Source organism: Poecile atricapillus, chromosome 4 (assembly GCF_030490865.1).
Source record: "Poecile atricapillus isolate bPoeAtr1 chromosome 4, bPoeAtr1.hap1, whole genome shotgun sequence".
Classification (NCBI taxonomy): domain Eukaryota; kingdom Metazoa; phylum Chordata; class Aves; order Passeriformes; family Paridae; genus Poecile; species Poecile atricapillus.
Genome location: NC_081252.1, coordinates 72,788,370 through 72,807,651, shown reverse-complemented (window position 1 = coordinate 72,807,651; position 19,282 = coordinate 72,788,370). Strand labels below are relative to the sequence as shown.

Below are 19,282 nucleotides of genomic sequence, written 5' to 3'. Positions count from 1 at the left end.
TTGCTGTTCATAACATATGCCTGAGTGCAATTGAACGGCACGGAGAAGTTAATTCTATTATTATTCTTACTATTCAAAATAGACCCCCCAGAAAATGAAGTAGTATCCATTCTGGGGGAGTTCTGATTTAATCTGTGTATATATTAAGTGGAAGATTGCTTGCTTCTGTTTTCTGCTGTTCTTTATGGGCAAGGTTTTCATTAAAAAAAGATCTATTAGTTGTTACAGAGAAACCAGAGCACTAACTCACCACATATGTCTGAAAGATTTTACTGCCTTCACTTACAGTACTTTACATTAACTGAAACAGAAACTCTTGGGAATCGTTTGCCTTTGGTATTTAGTGATGTATGAGATTGTTTTCAGTGCTGTTTAGGGCAGTTCACAAACAATAACATTACCCTGAGGAAGCAACTCCTGGTGGTTCCGTCAGTCGGAGCGCCAGTGTCTCTCTTTTAGCTGCTGGAAGCCCGGGGAGATCAGCTGCCTGTGAGAAGCTTAAATATTGTTCTACCTGCCTTTGTAGTTGCCTGCTATCTCATTTTGGTATCCAGTTAAGGATTATTTAAATCCTTTTGTGTTATTTCTCCTCCAACAATGTCTGAGTCATTGGAGGAAACACCTAAAGAAAGATATTATTGAAGTTTCTATTCCAGATATGGTATTTAGTAAGGTAGGAAATAAAAGGTGTTTTATTGAAGGTGTTTTATTCCCTCAGTGTAATTATAGAATGGTTTGAGTAGGAAGGGATATTGAAGTCATCCAGTTCCAGCCTCTGCCCTGGGCAGGGACACTTTCCACTATCCCAGGTTGCTCCAAGCCCCCTCCAACGTGGCCTTGGACACTTCCAGGGATGGAGAGTCCACAACCCCAGAACTGGTTACAGAAAGCTGTAGAACCTCACTAAAGCAATTGCTAGCTCACTTTTCCTTTTTGTTTTTTTTCCCCCCTAGCCAGTACAACTTGCTGCCTGCTCTGTGGTTGAGCTCCTTTGATAAATACATCTTAAATGCTGCTGCTTTTAAGATTGCCAACAGATTCTTAAACCAACAACAAGTGTCAAGAAAACAGTGCATTAAATATCAGCTAAGAATTTCCCTTTGTCAGGCATGTGCTGTTTACAGTGCCAAGGCTCTTGCTCTCCCAGAGATCCAATAAAACAGCACAAGTACAATGAATCCAGGGATTTCACAGGAGTTTTTCCATTACTCTAGTGTGGTGTGCCCTCATGTGGTTAAATGCAATATTTTCCTTGAATCAGTCCGACACCCTTTCGATTTATTCTCTGTTCTGCTCAAGAACTGGGAGAAATAAAGGCTTTTGGTGGAATGGGAGGCAGTGTGATGCCAAGTAGGTTTTTTGGTATTTTTTTTTTTGTTTTACAGCTGTCAAATGATTTGGTACTTTTGATACTTTTTGCAAGGGTATAAATACACTTGCATTTGGGTCTAATTCAGCTACAGATCTGTGTGCTTCCCTTGTCTTGTTTAGGTTTTTTTTAGATTTTGAGGATCCACTTTGTAATAATTAGGCCAAGGTGGTGGTTGTTTCTGATTAATTAATCCTGATAACTGAGTATGGAAATGAAAACTTGCATGTTGATTTTGTCTCACATAATACATAATACCAGCAATCTTTTATTTTTGATACCCTTTGAGTACCACAAGTCTTAATTTTGTGATGATAATAATGCATATTATACACATTGACTACATATCTCACATTTTACATGTGATGTGTTTGTTAGCTAGCACGGTATTCAGTTTTGGAAGGAATTTGAGTTATTAGAATTATGAGGTGTTGCTTTATACTTCTTGGTTTGTACTTTTTATTTTATCACTCACGTAGATTGTGGGCACCTTTTTTGGGGGAGCTTCATATCCTGACAGCAAACTGCAGATGATGGTGACTTTTCTTCTACATCCAAAAGTAGTGCAACAAAGTTTTGCCCAAAATTAAAAGTTGGTAAAACTGCAGAAAAACACACACTTATGGCATCAGTGACATTTACTGTTTTAATTACCAAGGAAAATAACAGATGTCAGCAGGGGCTTGCAGTAGTAATAACTTATTAACTGTGAGGAATTAAATAAAGTTATTGAATGCAAAAAATTACTTCTTCCTCAATAACTGCTCAGTGGTTGCCAAGATCTTTTAACACAGCACTGGAAGTTGACATTTCTGGCTGCTTTGAGGTCACTGCATTTAATGTATATTTACTGATTATCAGATGGATTCCAGCTTTCTGATTTTTTGGAGCTTGGGGTGAGATAAACTTCGTATCTTAGTCTTTAAAGGAATGTTTTGTGCATTGTGGTCTGTTAAACCACTGCTGAGTTGCACAGAGATGATCATTTGGAGCCAAATAACTTTGCCTTTGGTGGTTTCAACATTTTAAGTTCCCACATGGATACATGATGTTGTCTCACTTGGACAATGAGAAACAGAAGGAAGATAGTGACAGGATCACAAGCAGAAAGGATTTGCCAAATGTTGCTCCAATTAAAATTCAATCTATGCTATATAAAACCCAGAAGCATCCTTGATTTAGAGCTTTGGAAGACTCAAAGGTTTGGAGGTGCCAAATCCGTTTAGGCACCCAGCTCTGGCAGTGTAATCCATAAACAGAAGTTACATGATTAGTCCTCCTTTTAAACACATGGAGAAGAGAAGAGAAGAGAAGAGAGAAGCTGAGGAGTGAGATTTCAAAGATGTTGTGGGAGAGATGTGAAAGGGAGCTTTTTGAAATCCCATCCCTTTCCAGAATTTATGTGCTGAACTCTGAGCCTGCAGAGGGGAACTTGTATCACATGGTGATTAATAGAGCACAAGTTTGCTTGGACTTAATTTGAAATCTTCCTTCAGAAGAAATTAAAATTAATGGCTCGTTCTTCTCATTTCAAGCCCAAGCATGCTGGTGTTGGAGCCCACCCTCTTGTAAAATATCCCAGGTGTTAAGGTGGTCACCCCTGAAGGAAGAAGACCTGGATCACTTTTCTGCTGAGCCTGAGGAGCTTCAAACCCACATTTCTTATCCCCAAGTCAGTGCTGTGCCCCCCAGGTTATGGCCTGGGCCCTAAGGTGGTCATCCTGCCAAAATCAGGCCATTGTGTGGGGAGGAATTCTTGTTCCTCTTTTCATCATAGTAGGATCATGAGCTGCTCTTATGCATAATGAAGGAAGAGATGAGAGAAAATGCATGTTTAACACAAGCCATAGATATGAATTTTTGAAATGGTACAGCCTAATGTGCTTTGGTGTAACATAAAAAAAAAAAAATAAAAAAAATAATGGGATTCTGTGGGTTCTGTGCTGTCTTTGGCTGTTGGACTTGACTGGGATCAAGCCTTTTTGTGCAATTAGAAAACCCACAGTGAATTACACACTGAGAGGAACATCTTAAAATTTGGCTTGCATCTTTTTCTTGCATTTAAAGGCATTGAATAGATTTTTTTAGGAGTCAGATTAAGCCAATGGTTTTGCTAAAGAATGTGTAGTTGTTCCAATTAAAAACCTGCTTCAGCTTTTCTCTCTTGGCAAAAGCTGGAATTGCCAAAATCCCATCAAGATACTGGAAACCTGTGTACAGGATGGTGTGAGGAACCTCAAGTAATGTACAGGAGCAAGTGAATCCTTGGGAAACCTGAGGAATATAAATCTTCTGCCTTTCATGGGTGGAATATTAACATAATCTCTTTTTCCTGTCTACCAGGTAACTCCTGGAATTCATATTTGGCTTCTAAATAGCATCACAGCACTTTAGTGCCAATTAACAGGAGAAATTTGTCACAAAAGGAGAATTTAATAGTCTTTGCACCTAATTTATTACAAATAAGAGGCAAATTGTTCTATGGGAGACATTTTATTAGCTTCATTTATATTGATTCTTGTTTCATTTATGGGAGAGCTGGTGAAAACACGCTGCAGGTTTTCACGGCTGTGGTATACATCTTCTTTTCATGAAGATTTGTAGGAGGAACATAACCATGATTCTTCATTTAATTGTGTTTTTCTATTCTTCTTTTTCTTAACAATATGTTTTGTGAAAACATATTTCAGGTTTGTATGTCTGTTGTAGAAATTTTTGATTGTTTGTAGGAGGAAAGTAAGTGTGGGGTGGTTTATTTATTTTTTTATTCTTTTTGATAGTATAACAAGTAGTCAGAAATTCCACTGAGAATAAATACTTGCTGAAGAACTTGAAAAGTGCCTTATATAATATTCATTCACATTGGCCAGGATGTAAACCTCTTCCCATGGTGGGAATACTGATAAGAAAAATATAAATTAACAGCAACAGTGTTGCTATCTCCAAATTACATCCTAAAGGTGCATCATGTGGGCAGAATAGAAATATGCAGATTTGTTTAGGAATCAGTGTTTGGCAGCAGAAACATGAATTGGATCTGCTCGCTGGCCTCAAGCTACACTGGATTAAAATATAAAATATCCTGGCTCTAATCAGTGTTGCCTCAGTTATCTGGGTGCTTCCCAGCCAAAGGGGAGGTGTGGCACTGGCATTTTGTAGCACCCCAGCTAATAATTTATGCATTAGAGAGAAGAGTCTGCTTATTTCTGAATGCCTCCAACCCACAGGTGTTTGCAAACACTGAGGGGAGCTGGAAGGAGGACAAAAAGCTGGGTTAAACCACTGGAATTCAGCATTGATAGACAAAGTTCTGTTCATCAATGAGAATCCAAATATCTACATACAGTAGAAAGAGAATTTCAGTTCCATGAATTAGGTAGACAGCTGGTGCTAATCGTGCAGAGATAATTACAAGAGTTAATTATGTAAGCTGTTATGATTTATGGGGTAAGGGCAGGGGCAAATTACTCAAGTTGATAGGGAGAATTTGAAGAACAGTTATTATCAAAAAATGGAGTTATGTTAGAGACTGAATCATGCTCAGCAGAACATCTGTGTTCACGCATATTGGTGTAATAGGGAAAAAACCCCTTCTTTTTGTGTGGCACTAGAGACTAAGCACAAATATGGGAAAAAACCCAGCAATTTATCTGCTCTTCTGCACAAATATGGAAAAAATCCAATCTAGCTGCTTTTCTGTTTTGTATGTGAATGCAAAGTAGCTGTTGAAAGCATTTGCTCCTGTATTTTGCTCAGTAACATCTTGCAGTTGGAGTGGGAACAGCTAATGAGCTGCTGCTGAGAGCCACATCATAACTTAAGTCTTTGGTGTGCAGAGCCAGGAAAAATTCCATCTCTGTTTGCTCTGCTTCTGGATGGTCCAAGGGAAGGTCACAAACACAGTGCTCAGCTCTGTTCTCTACCTCCTTTGGAGCAGGGAATCAAATTAGATTTCTCCCACAGCTGGTGCTGTAACCCCCAACACAATCTGCTTCTCTCTCCAGGTATTTTCAAAGGTCTCTTCTGCCAAAGGAAACAAAAAAAAAGCAAGCCCAGCCATGAGACAGTTCGGAAAAAAGAGGTTTTGTGTTTCCAGACAGTTGTAATGATTTATTTTTTTCCTTTGATGAAACAAACTTCTTTTGAAAGGAGCAGGATTTTGAGTGCTCGAGGGGTGACCATTGTACATTGGTGAGGCAGTGAGATGGTGCAGTGGAGTGGAAGGGCAGCTGATACCCAAAAGAGAAAGGGCCCTTCCCCTGAAATGTCAGGGCTGTCTTTGCTCAGGTCATCGAGTGTTTCCAGCACCTTGGTGATCTATGAGTGCATGAGAAGAGAGAAATATCCTCGTAGCTGTTCACATCCAGGAAATGCCACTGGGAAGAACAAATTATATTTACTTGAAAATACAAGTGCTATTGGGGAGAATAGTGAATTTTAATTTTATTTTTTTTAAATAATTAGTGATTCTTCAGAGAAACCCTTTTACACTGATTTCAGCTGTCACAACCAAAGCCAAGTATTTGTGTGAATGGTTTTCACAGTGGACACGCTTGCAGAGCTGTATTTGATTTGCCTGCTTCGGTTTATTAAAAACAAGAACACATATAAATGCTGTTCGCCCTCAGAAAAAACTCCCAACAGCCTCTTTGATGAATATTTGCATTTGTAGAATCACAGAATCATCTAATGATGTGACCTTTAGAGATCACCTGTTCCAGAGCCCCTGCCATGTGCCACCAGTGTCCTCAAGCCTTTCTCCAAGGGGCTGCTCTCAATCCTTTCATCACCCAGTCTGTGCTGGGAACACAATACCAAGGCATCTGTCCTGTGTGAGGGACCAGAGAGATAAAGATAAACAGGAGAATTAAAAACAAACAAACAGAAAACCCACAAAAACTATCAATATTTTCCTCAAGAATTGTCAATACATGTTTATTTTTAATGTAGTTATGGAAAGCCTTGGGTAAATAATGTGACTTGAACAGATGCTGAGCAAAGAGAAGGCAAAGGGAGAGAATTGCAGCTCTTAAAAGTGTGGCCCACCCCTCTCAGAAATCTGTAGGCAAGACAGTTTAATTCAGAGAGCCAGGAATGTTCTTGTGTGAGCTGGAGCTGCTGACGAGATTAATTTGATGAGTGTGTGATCCAGCTCTATCCCCTTTCACTTCTGGCATTCCCCACCCACACATGACCTCTGCCATAGGGAAATCCATGCTAATAGAATTTTCTGCTTTTAGCAAAGATATCCTCACCTTTTTTTTTTGTGCTGCTGGAGCTGGGTAAGGAGGCCTTAATTCAGGATGGGGCTGAACTATTAATTAGTGAAGTTCTGTTACTCCAGCAGAGATCTGTGCTAGGACTGTGTGAAGCGTCCTTAATAAAATAAGAGAGCAAGGTTCCCTAGTGTGATCACAAAGCCAGGATCATTACAAGGCTGCCAAGTGAGCTTATGGTAATTATCAAGTGATATATTTGATAATTGTACTGAATTTTGGGTGATTTCTGTATTAATTAGTAACAGAAGCTGATAGAGACATTCTTTCCTTTGTACCACTTTAAGTGGGGTAAGATATTTAAAATAAACCAGTTTGCTTTAAAACCCTGCTGAAAAACTGAGCTATTTTAATAAGATAAAAGGTTAATATTATTAATTTTTCTTCATTTTTTTTCCATGCAATTTATATAAATTCATAGGTTATTGGCTTTTTAAAAATGGGAAAGAAGCTAATATGGTATAGATTTTTCTGTCACTGGTATCAGAAGCCTTCCTTCCCCTTTGCCTTGTCCTGGTACAGCTGACTTTCTGGAACAGGAATTCTAATTTTGGAAGAGACTTCTTTTTTAACCTTCTAACTTGAAATTTAATGTAATTTAAAGAAGCTGACACAAGGTGGGTAAAATGGCCATATTCCAGGTTTTTATGAGTGGTTTTATTCCTGTGAGAGCTCTGAATTATCCAGAACCCAACCTGTTGGTGCAGAGACTGGAATGCAGAATTCCCTTTTCCAAGGGAATGTAATAGCCCCACATGGAGAAGGATTTCTCTCCTTGTTTCATCTGAATGCTGTTGAGCAGAGGGTAGTGAGATGTTGCTTTGTTTTCCTTTTTTGGATTTCATCCCAGCAGATCTTGTTTAAAATTTCAAAACCTTTGCTTCAAATTTACAAATCATTGAGGTTCATTGGCAACCACAGCCTCTAGCACCGTTTGTGATCTTGTGCTCTCTTGCTGGCACTCTTCTATGACTATATTTGAGTGCCAGCTTTTGACTTGATGGAAACTTAATTTTTTAATGGTAGAAACAAAACAAATAAGGAAAAAAAAAAAGAGCAGAAAAACATTTATGAAGGAATTAGGCTCAAACAGAATACACCAGCATTTCCTTCTGAAAAAAGAGGATTTGGGGGTGCTCTTTCCTACATGTGTGTTACAAGAAGTGGTAGAAAAAGTCTCCATCTTCTATGGTAATTTGGATTTTCCAGAGGATTGTGTTAGTTCTGGACTCAGCAGCTCAGAGCATTAACAAAGGTTTTCTGCCAGTGCCAGATTCTCTCCATCTCTAGGAGCTGCACATGTTCATCTGCTCTACACAGACTGACACAGAAGTTCTTAACTGAGAAGGTTTTGAGGGCTTGCAGACAATTTTAAGTAATTTTTCTCTATTTCTGAATGTTAAGCAGCATGGGACAAAGCAGTTATTTTATTTCAAAAAGGCCTTAAAGAAAATATCAATAAATATTTTAATTTGTAATTATTTCCATATCAGGAAGTTCTGATAAACTTTTCTTGTTGTTCAGTGGTGGGTCAGAATTATTTGCATTTCTGTAGGTGTTCATAACTAGATGCCAGTGACAATGATCAGCTACAAATGGATCTTCAGGAAATTTCATGGGGAATATTTGCAAGGGAAAGCTAATAAAGAAAATAGTATTTCTAGATCTAAATAGTGGGAAAATCTCTTCATATGATGGATGAATATTACATTCCAGTAGCCAGGCAGACTCCTTCCATAAAGAAGTCTCTGGAAAACATTTTTTTTCTCCTAATACACCATGCCTATCGTGTTTTCAAGCCCTGATTATACATATTGATAGATATAGATACAGATATGGATATAGATAGAGGTTATTCATCCACAGTCTGTAGTTTTTAGATGTGATTTGTAAAAAAACCTGACTGAAACACAAAAAAGTGTAGCACAAAGAGCATGGTAAAAGGCTTTTTGGTCAAAACTGTTCTGGAAAGCATTTTTTTTCTCCTAATACATCCATGCCTATTGTGTTTTCAAGCCCTAATTATACATATAGATAGATATAGATCCAGATATGGATACAGATATAGGTACACATATTTATTCATCCACAGTCTGTAGTTTTTAGATGTGATTTGTAAAAAAACCTGACTGAAACACAAAAAAGTGTAGCATAAAGAACATGGTAACAGGCTTTTTGGTCAAAACTGTTCCAAACACCTTTTCAGTCTTCTGGTAACAGGGATGAGATGATGCTGAATTTTTATACTTGTTTTAGAATCGCTTGGTTTTTAGTGAAATGTCTTTTTTATAAAGCCATTTATATTCTTACATTGAATTTGTGGCTTAGAACACTGATACAACACTACAAATGCCCTGGTTTGGGTCCTGGTTAGGGAGAATTGTGTCCCTGAGCATTATTGATCCAGTGCTATTCTTCTGTGCATTTAACACCTGATGGTGTCCAATTCAATATTCCTGTTTCACAGAGGATATTCAATATTCAATATCACAGAAAGGATATATCAATATTTCTGTTTCCAGCAGCCTGGTACTGCTGGAGCCATGCAGGATTCCCTCTTTGCCCAGCACTCACCTGTGGGATGTACACGCTGTGCTGTGTTTTTAAGCTTCCTAATCAGTTTATTGACATCTCAATAAAGAATTCCTTCAGGAGATTCTGCCAACATGGAGGCAGAGTTTCCTTCTGTTTAAATACCAGTCGGATCATTTCACTGCCTGCTGTGGTTTTATGAGAAAATATTAGGAATACAGTGAAACAGCACTAAGGCAAAGTGTTTTAACCTGTATGATCTTTGCAGTGGGAGCTCTTTGTACCTTTCACATCTGGAAAACAGCCACAATGTTTTTGTCACCACTTGCATGTCACTGCCAGTACATTATCTCAAGGGACAATTGCTTTTTGAATGGTTTCTGACCCTTGTGTGTTCAGGTCCCATTTTATCAGCAACTTCATTTTTTAAAAATGAAAACCAGAGACAAAAACAATGCTTTGGCACCACAGCCCTGCCATGCTTGGTTTTTATCTTTTTCTTTTTGCTTATTGTCTGTGATTTGCTTAGCCCAGACTGAGGAGAAGTTAAAAGGAAAACCCTCTTTTGGGGGACGTGTCGCTGGATTTTATACTTCCAATTTTATCTATTCAAAACACACGGCCACTACATCCCTTTCAGGGCACAGAAAACACTGTGAGGATTGAATTAGGTGCTCTTATGAATAGCTGGGGAATTGTTCAAACTGACAAAAACTTGTTTTTCCTGCCCAAAGGTAACGACGCTTGTGAACACGAGCAATAAAGGACCGTCTGGCAAGAAGAAAGGGCGCTCAAAGAAGGCTCATGTTTTGGCTGCCTCAGTGGAGCAGGCCACTCAAAACTTCTTGGAAAAAGGAGACCAGATTGCTAAAGAGAGTCAGGATCTCAAGGAGGAGTTGGTTGCTGCTGTGGAAGATGTTCGAAAACAAGGTACGTGGGAAAAAATGCGTGATGGGAGTAAAGCTTTGCCCAGTGCCAAAGCTTAATGTTCCATTTTCAGCCTGTTTTTTATTCTGCTCTGTGGCAAAATGATGGGATTTTTTTCACCTGGCTAAATCTGAGCAGTGGTTTAAAGCCTGTGGGTGCAAATGTAGAATTAGGATTATGGTATATATGTTTCTCAACAATATCAGAATTATCAGCCAGATAAAACAGCGATACAGAAGTACTTGTGGTTTCAAATATATAAAAATATAATATCAAAGCCTGAAAATACAGGTATAATAATGATATTAAGACAGTTATTTTCTGGGTGTTGGTGATAAAATAAGTGCATACTCACAATATCTGATAATTTTCTTTCAAAGTTAAAATGGGTATGAGGTGCTTTCAAGTTTACCTGTGTAGTAGGGGAAAAATATGTTTTCAATATATGCCTAGGACAAAATGTTTCAGTTTTATTTACTTTGATTGTAATTATCTTTATTACAGCAGAATTAAGTACCTTTCAGGTTTATTCCGTTTTAAGTCCTATAATCTAAAGATACCATCTGCCAGTATCATCAGTCCTGGGTTTTAGAACAAGAAGAAGAGATTTCCAACTGAGATTTCAAAAGGAGCCTAAAGGATTTGGGTGTAAAATACTGATTTTCAGTGAGTTACTCCCCCAGAAGTCATACTGGTTTTTTTGTTTTTTTTTTTATCTTGTGAAAATTGGACTGAAGTGATCATATGAGAAGACAGGGTTAAATTTTGTGTATATAAGTAGTGATCAGTGAATATTCCAGTCTGTTCTATCCTGAGGGTATTTTTTCCTCATCTCCACTCTATGTATATTTGGTTTCACTGTTTTCATGTTCTTGTGTGGTTTGGGTTTTCTTAAATACTCAATTGTCAGTGCGTCAGAATAAGTTAAGTATTTGCTGTATGCTGGATGTACAATGATATTCCAATATTCCAGTGGAATTTTATTAGTTTTGTTGGTTATTTTTTCTGCTGGGTGTTTGTTGTTGTGATGGTGGGATTTTGGTTGGGTGGTTTTCTTTTAGATTTTTAGTGCTGATGCTGTTCTGGTATTAATTTTAATTTGTCAGCTACTTCAGTTTCCTGTTGCTTACATGGCTTATATTGTGTTGTGTCAAGTTGTAGCTCAGCATCTTCACTGGTGACATGAGTGCCCATCTTCTCTCTGAATTTATAACATTTTCCCTTTTGGGTATGTGATGCTGACTCAGTTTCTCCCCAGGAGACTTCTCTTGAGTTAGAGGGATAAACCTAAATTTGCACACTTTTTATCTAGACTGAATTTCTGACTTTTTTACATGACAAAAATACTTTTCTTAACCTATATTTAGAAAAAAAAAAACAACCCAAACAACAATGAAGAAGCAGAGAGGAGGAAAAAGATCTTAAGCAGAATTACACAGAATGACACAGACATTCATCTCTTGTCAACACTCCAGGCTGGGAAAAAAGCCTGTCAGAAAAGTGGAGCAGCTTTTTTTGGGGCCTGTTCAACACGATCCCATAATGAGGAGAGCAGGAGACACCACACACCATTATTAGCACCCACGAGCCGTGCAAACGAGCCCAGCCCTGGTGTGCTGTGAAATGATATGTTTAGCTCGGTGCCATAAAGAGCTGGATTAATGAACCGAGGCTGTGTTTTCCTGGCTGATTTCCTGGCAGGGTTCCAGCTGGGATAATTACATCGTCAACCGAAAAATGGCTGCGGCACTTACAGCTGGCTCTTGGTGCGCTCCTCATTTCCTGCTCTGCATTGCTGGGTACTGTTGTGTTCTACTAAAGGCAGCAATTCACCCCAGGGACTCTTGCTTTCCATTGATAGGTGTGGAAAAAATTCTCTGTATCATTGCAGAATGCTTTGGAATGAATGAGAGGGTCCGTGATGTTAAGATTCTTGTTCCTTCTGTAGCATGGAAGGGTAAATTCTATTGGCTGTAGAAAACTTTGGTAATAAATGGGTTTGATTTATGAAACACAAAGAGCAAAAAGAAAAGATTTGATGCCTAAAGCTCATCCCTGTGTATCTCTGTATCCCATAACGATTCCATAATAGGGACACTTATAGTTCAAAAGCACCTAAGTGAGATAGATTATCCAGCTGTTGGGCCATTAAATGCTGTGCTGTGTGGGTGTTTATTCTGATGCTGTTGGAGTTGTGTAAAAGATCTCCCAGATGGGGGACAAAGAAGGCCTGGGAAATGTGGAAGTTTATCATTCATGTCTTTTTATATTAAATAGAAGGGAAAGCAGACAGGGATGGAACTGGATGATCTGTAAGGTCCCTTCCAACTCAAAACATTCCATGATTGTGTGACCATAAAGAGTGAAGCTGCAAACCTTGAGAAGTGTGGGGAAGAACTCACAGGAATAAAAAGTACAGTATATGCTATACTCACAGCATAAGTGTCTAAATGCAACTGATCTTTTATTGATCAGCAGAGAAGAAGGAAATTCTGTGTGGGGGAGAAATTCAGGCCGTGATTGACACAAAAATCTATCCAGAACTGCAGGTTCACGGGGCTCAGCTTTGATTAAATTTGTTAAGACACAGCCTGGGATGCTGCACAAAGAAATAAGTTATATTTATGTAAATTTATTCTATCTGGTAAATGGCTTTGGCAATGTCTGTCTGTAGGTATGTGCTGGTGACTGCCTGATTTTAATGTCATTTTCCTGGAAGTTTTCTGGCATATAGCTGAAACTTCCATTAGAAATGTGATTTAGTCCAGCTGCTGGTTGTTGTGTTTTAAATTTTTTTGATTTTCAAGCATGGTAGATAAAATTTCACACCATAATATGAAATTCATAGTTCAGTCAAGGGACAGAAAATAGCTGTTGATGTTATTTAAGTTTGAAGACAGGATAAAGTTGAGGTAGGCTTAATTTTTTGTTCATGAAGATTTATGGACATTGTAAAAAAGAATGTGACCTGTGTACTCTGTGACTATCTTGACATTGTGGATGAACATCTCTGACACACAGAAGTGACTTTAACTTTCTTGGCAATTTTTTTTCTGTATCACAGAACACACTAAAAAATACTATTTTTAGTGCTTTAATGCTTTTAACCACCTAGTTTTGAAAATTTTTTGAATGAAGTTTTAAAACTAAAACTAAATCCTGTGAAAGATGGCTTCTAGAGAAATCTAGAGAATCCAGACTCTTTTCTCTAGAATCTAGATAATATTTTAATAATTAATAATTAATTATATAATTAATATTAATAATGTATATAATCATAATATAATTATAATATATATATATAACTATAAAATAATTAATATTAATAATATAATATAAAAAAACACCCAGATCTATTCACTTAAATGTATGTTCTCCCTATCTCTCTTTTCACTGAAGTATATGATAACATTTTTTTGCTCACAGAAGTCAGCATGTGCTAGTTCTTGATAGAGGAAAAAGTGTCCATGGAAAGAAATTACTGGAAAACAGTTTTTTTTTAGACAAACTAGAATTTCTATTCATCCTGAAAGGTGAAGTGGGATGCTTAATGGGAGAATGAATCTTGGTCTGTACTTTTGAAGGAACTTGTGTGTGCAGTAAACATACTCTCCTTTTTCCAGTATTATCTGTGATGAGGTGCTCTGCAACTTGCTTTTTCTCTGGCTCATAACTCATGCCCAGGCTGAAAACTTTTAGCACAAAGATTTGAAGTCTTTTATTCAGCAAGTCACTGGAGCCGTGGCCTGAAAACTCTTACCTTGTTAATAAAAAATATTCCTTATCTATTTTGAATTGTGTATTATGTATGGAAGCGACTTCAGTTGTTATTTGTGTTTGCAATGCTCCTCCTGAGAAATCTGGCCCTCTAAATGCCATTCCATGCAAATACTCGAATGCTGGCTCTTTCAGACTCTTTTCCATCCATTAATTATCTTTCAGCTCTCTGAGAACTGAGCTGCAGAAAGACATTAAAATTTCTACTCCGAAATGATTTAAAACACTTCTGATGAAAAAGCAGATGTTGTAGAGCATCTCCAAGAGTCGGAATACAGAAAAATAGGGTCAGGGGTTCCCAAAACCAGGAGTGAGGCTGCTGCAGGTCCATGGCCCCAGTTCAGAGCAGTGATCCTGCATTTCCAGTAGGCACATGTACACAAACACCCATATACAGCTCATGTATATATATACGTATATATAATGTGCATATATATATATAATTTATATTTATGGGTGACCACACACGTCAGGCACTCAACACTCACTTTCTGTGATTCTGTGAGACACTGGAACTGTCTGCCCAAAGAGGTGCTGGATGCCCCATCACTGGAAATATTTAAGCTCAGGCTGGATGGGGCTCTGAGCAACCTGGTCTAGTTAAGATGTCCCTGCTTATTGCAAGGGATGGACTAGGTCACTTTCAGAATCCCTTCTAACCCAAGATATTTTATTTTTCTATGAACCAAACCCAACAGCACCAATGTCTTGTTCTGCTCCCCTCTGTTCTGATCAGGATGGATCCTTCAAGAGAAATGTAAAATTGGAGAAAAATTGAAATGTATACAGGTGTCCCTGCTCATGGTGGGGGGTTGGAATTAGATAATCTTTGAAGGTGCCTTCCAACCCAAACCATCCCATGATTTTATGATTTTCTGTACACATGGTTTGGGCTTTTTGGGAGAACTGCTGATGATGCTGGCTCTTGGGGAAGCCAGCTGGCTGTCCGAGGATCTTCGCTTCTTCTCTATTCTCTGCACCAATTCCAAAAGATTTATTTGTGTTTAGCCTTGGCTGGAGCTTTTCTGATTTGGATTTCACTTTTCAGTGTTTTGTTTAAGCTCATGTTAGTTTAAATTTATGAAAGTGACTTCCCTCTCCAGGGTATGTTTGTTTTAAAGGGTAGTTGGTGTTTAATATATTGCCTGAACATGACAGTTTGAGACAGATTTTGCAAAAACAATGATATAAGTTTGAAAAGTAATATGAATTAATTCATATGCCAATTTTTTATACTATATTTATTTACATTGTCTTTATTGCTGTTGTGGTTTTATATCAGGATAAAATTAAAATAAAATTTCTTTAACATGCCAGCTTCTGACAGTTGTCAAAAATAAAATTATATTCAGAAACTGAAAGACTGGGAAGTGGTGTTTCCTCCAGAAATATTTGACTTGAATATTAAAATCAAATCCTAAAATTATTGCTTGTTCTTTTAGAAGAAATATTACTGTTAGTAAAGGTTTTATTTGAGAAAGTATTGCAGAAATGCAGCACTGTTAAAAGAAAAAAATATCCCTATCAAGGGACTGTAACTAGGCCATGTTTTGCAGTAAATATTTAACGCCACCACCTATTAGTATGCATGAAATTTCTGAATTCGGGTCAGATTTGGAGAATAGTTTCACTAGAATTTAAATTAAGAAAATTATTAAAAGAAAACAAAAAATCTTACAAGTTTGAGTAGGTACCTCAGGCAGTTATCTTGCCCTGTTCTGTCTTCCAGCAGTAATTCCCAAACCCGGGTAGGCTTAATCCACAGTGAGTAATCCTCAGGAGCACTTAACGTACAGCCTTTTCAATTAAGTTTTGAGTTAACCATGAGCAGTGTTCTGCAAGGAGATTTTCTCCATGCATGAAATCTGTATTTGTGTCCCCTCTGTGCGTAATTCAATGTGGAGATTGGAGCTGAAGTCCCTGACCCCTCAGAACAGTTCTGTGAAGCTGCAGAGCACCACAGGGTGAGCATCTCGACCTCCCCTTTTGAAACTGTTCTGATTTATGTGTTACTGAAACATCCTCCGACTTGCAGCTGAGTGCTGGGAATGAAATCACTGTTGATTCATTAGGCAGAAATTCTGAACTGAAATTCTTTTTCTTCGACATTATAAAAAAAAAAAAAAAAAAGAAGGAAATAAAAAAGGAAAAGTTCGAGTCATCTTTGAACTGGAAAATCAGTTATTTTAGTCTGTCAGATCAAAGTATTTGGAAGGAAATTCCTTTTAGCTTGGTACAGGAGTGACCTCAGATGACTGTGTAGGTCAGTGATGGAAGTTTTTAGCAGAGCAAAGGAACTGAGAGTTTCACCAGCTGTCTGATGATGGATAGGGAAACTGGTGGGAGATCAGGAGTGTTGCAGAGACTTTGTCTGGGATATTTAAATTGGGAAGTAACATACTGAAGGGAGAAAGAGTCAAGGAGATGAGCTTGGTTATTGCTTTATGCTTCTGTCACTGAGTGAATTTTCAACCTTTCAGAAACTAACTGGAAAATTGCAAAAATTATTGTGATGATTGCACTCCCCCCCAAAAAAAAACAAAAACAAAACCAAAAAAACCCCAAAAACAACTGACAAACTTAGACAAATTCAATTCTATTGAGTAAATTCAGCAAAAGAATTTAGTTTCTAAAACTGATGTTTTCTGTGTTCAGAATGTAATTGTAAATACTTCTGTGGTTTATCTAAAATGTGAAGATCTTGGGTTTGGATCCATGTTACCAGGATTATTTCTGCTTAGTTTAAAGGGGGAATGGCATTAAATTGAAGGAGGTCAGGTTTAGATTAGCTATTAGGGGAGAATCCTCCCTGTAGGGTGGTGAGGCTCTGGCACAGGTTGCCCAGAGAAGCTGTGGTTGCCACAGCTCCGCTCCAGGCGAGCAGAAGTGTGGGAGCAGAGGCTCTTCCTTTCCTGGTGGCTTTTGCAGAAGGCGGGAGCTTCGCATCAGAGGTTGTTGTTTACGGTTTGCAACCATAGCCGCTGGCAAAGATTCATTTTGCAATTAGAAACTGTTTCAAGGTGAATTTCGCAAACTCTGGCAGCAGCGAGAAAAGGAGGAAGTTCCTGGGGTCAGGCCTCTGTGTGTCTGTGCGGACAGACCGGTGCTTTTATCCCCACACCGTGGGAATCACCACTTTTATCACCACAGCAGCCGTGGAAGAACCTGTAAATGGTGGAACGCGGTGGCAGCGGTGCAGACCCCACATGAGCTGGAAAATTTTTGTCTGCCTCTAGAACTGCTCTGTGGGCTCCTGCCTTTCTGTTACGGGTTGCTGCCATCTTGTCTCTTTGTTTCTGGGGCCCTCCTCCACCCTTTTGGAGGGGAAGGGTGGCGCCATCTTCCCTTTGTCCCTCAGCCACACGGCCGCCTCAGACGGGCGCCATCTTGGGAAGGCCGATTCCAACATTCGGGTCTCTCTTTGTGTGTGTGAGGCTTGTGAGACTGGGCAGTTCTGTATCTAGCAGTTATTTATTGTTATTTTTCACCTGTTCCTGATCCATTTGTTAGTAAACAGTTGTTTTTTCACTTATATCTACTCATAATCTTTCCTTACTGCTGGCAAGGGGTGGGTTGGAATGAAGCAGAGGTGACTCATCTTGGAGTGTCCAACTTTTCAAATGGTCTTAAACCAAGACACTGCCCCATCTCTGGAAGGGTTCAAGGCCAAGCTGGATGTGGTTTGAAGCAACCTGGTGTAGTGAAAGGTCCCCCTGTCCATGGCAGGGGATGGAGCAAGATGACCTCTAAGGTCTTTTCCAAGCCAAACCATTCCACGATTCTGTGATTACCCAGTGTCATTTAATAAGAAGATAAAAGCAGTCCTTGGAGCACTAAACTTTATCTGTGGATCTTCCCTGCCCCCATGCTCAGTCCTCCTAATTTGCCTACAGTACGTTTTGTTCTGTGTTCTTTATTTTTGACTGCATTTTCCATGGCAGTCATCCAACTTCAAAAGTTGTATAAAAGCTTCTTTCTCCCATACAGATTAGGCTTTAATTTTGGATATGGTTTCAGAAAGTGGTGTTCGATGAGAGAAGTATTAAAAATGACAGCATGAAAATTTGAAATACACTTTCTAATATCTGAGACCTAAAAGATGCTTAGTCAGTATATAAAAGGCTTTAATTTATTGCCATTCCATTTACCCTTTTGAACATGTCTTTTTCTAAAGTACATTTTTCACATACTACAAAGGCCAGTAATACTTTACAGAGTGAGGGAATATAAAATGTTATAATCAAATAACAGGCACTGATTTCCTCTGAGAGGTGTCAAATTATAGCATTCTGATCTCCAGCTATCTTCTTCTCTCCGTTTTAATCCCTTTATCAGAGAAAAATTCTTTTTAGACTTTAGATCTGTGAGATATTCCAACTGCTGTTTATATATGAACAAGGGAAAAGGAGCCTGTTCTGTATAGCTGATGGAATTTTGATTTATTTTTATATCTACTAAAAATAAAATTGTAGGCTCTCCACTGATTTTGATTTCAGATGTTTGCAAATTTCATTCAGCTGTAATTGTTCCAAGTAACTTTGAGATCTAGGCTTTTTTTTCCCCCTGCTTTTTCTTTTTCCTTTTTTGTTTTTTGGTATTTTAGGTGTAGATAAATCCGTTTTTAGTCTCTCTGCATATTATGTGATTTCTACAGTATGTGATGAAATACATGTGTTTTTTCATCAGGAATTATATCACCTCTACATCCTTCCGCCTGTTTGTGGTGGACTTTATGGTTTTAAACTGCTCCTTGTTTTATTTATTCAACACTGATCTGTCTGAACAAAGAATTTGGGTGGAACTTTGGCAAAAAAGGAGATTTTGTGACCTTTGTGAAAAGGGGACAAGGGACAGGCAGCTCAGGAAAGCTGCAGGGACGTTTGGGGGTTATGCAGGAGAAAATGGCAAGGTCCAAAGCCCAGCTAGAACTGAAACCTGGCTACTGTCATAAAAAACTAATAGAAAATGATTCTATAAATTCATTAATGACAGCAGTAGAACCAGTTTTGGGGGCTTCATTGTGTTCCCATCTCTGCCCTTCAGCTCAGAGCACTGGGCACCTGAAGGACAGCTCCTCTTACTGTTGGAGGCAAAAAAGGAATTTAGTACCTCAGCGTTTTCCTCATCCTTTGTGACTGAGTTTCGCTCTGTGTCCAGTAAAGGATGGACATCATGGAATCTTGGAATGGTTTGAGATGAGAGGGACCTTAAAGCTCATCTAGTTCCAACGCTCTGCCATGGGCAGGAACACTTTTCACTAGACCAGGTTGCTCAGAGCCACTTCCAGCCTTGATTCTCCTCAGCCTCCCTTCTGCCATGCCCAGGTATTTATAAAGGACAGTCCTAACACTCAATCACAGTTTTTTCTATTACCTGTACAGGCTTAGACTAATGATAATTC

General features: G+C 38.6%; 1 protein-coding gene across 2 annotated transcripts in view; it reads left to right on the top strand.

Annotated features, from left to right (window-relative positions):
* The window catches only part of CTNNA2 (catenin alpha 2), a 466,335-nt gene that overhangs the window by 83,841 nt on the left and 363,212 nt on the right, over positions 1-19,282 (top strand). For both annotated transcript variants that reach the window (XM_058838585.1, XM_058838586.1), the window contains exon 3: positions 9,912-10,107. In XM_058838585.1, the coding sequence (XP_058694568.1) occupies positions 9,912-10,107 (196 nt within the window). The remainder of the gene's footprint in view (positions 1-9,911; positions 10,108-19,282) is intronic.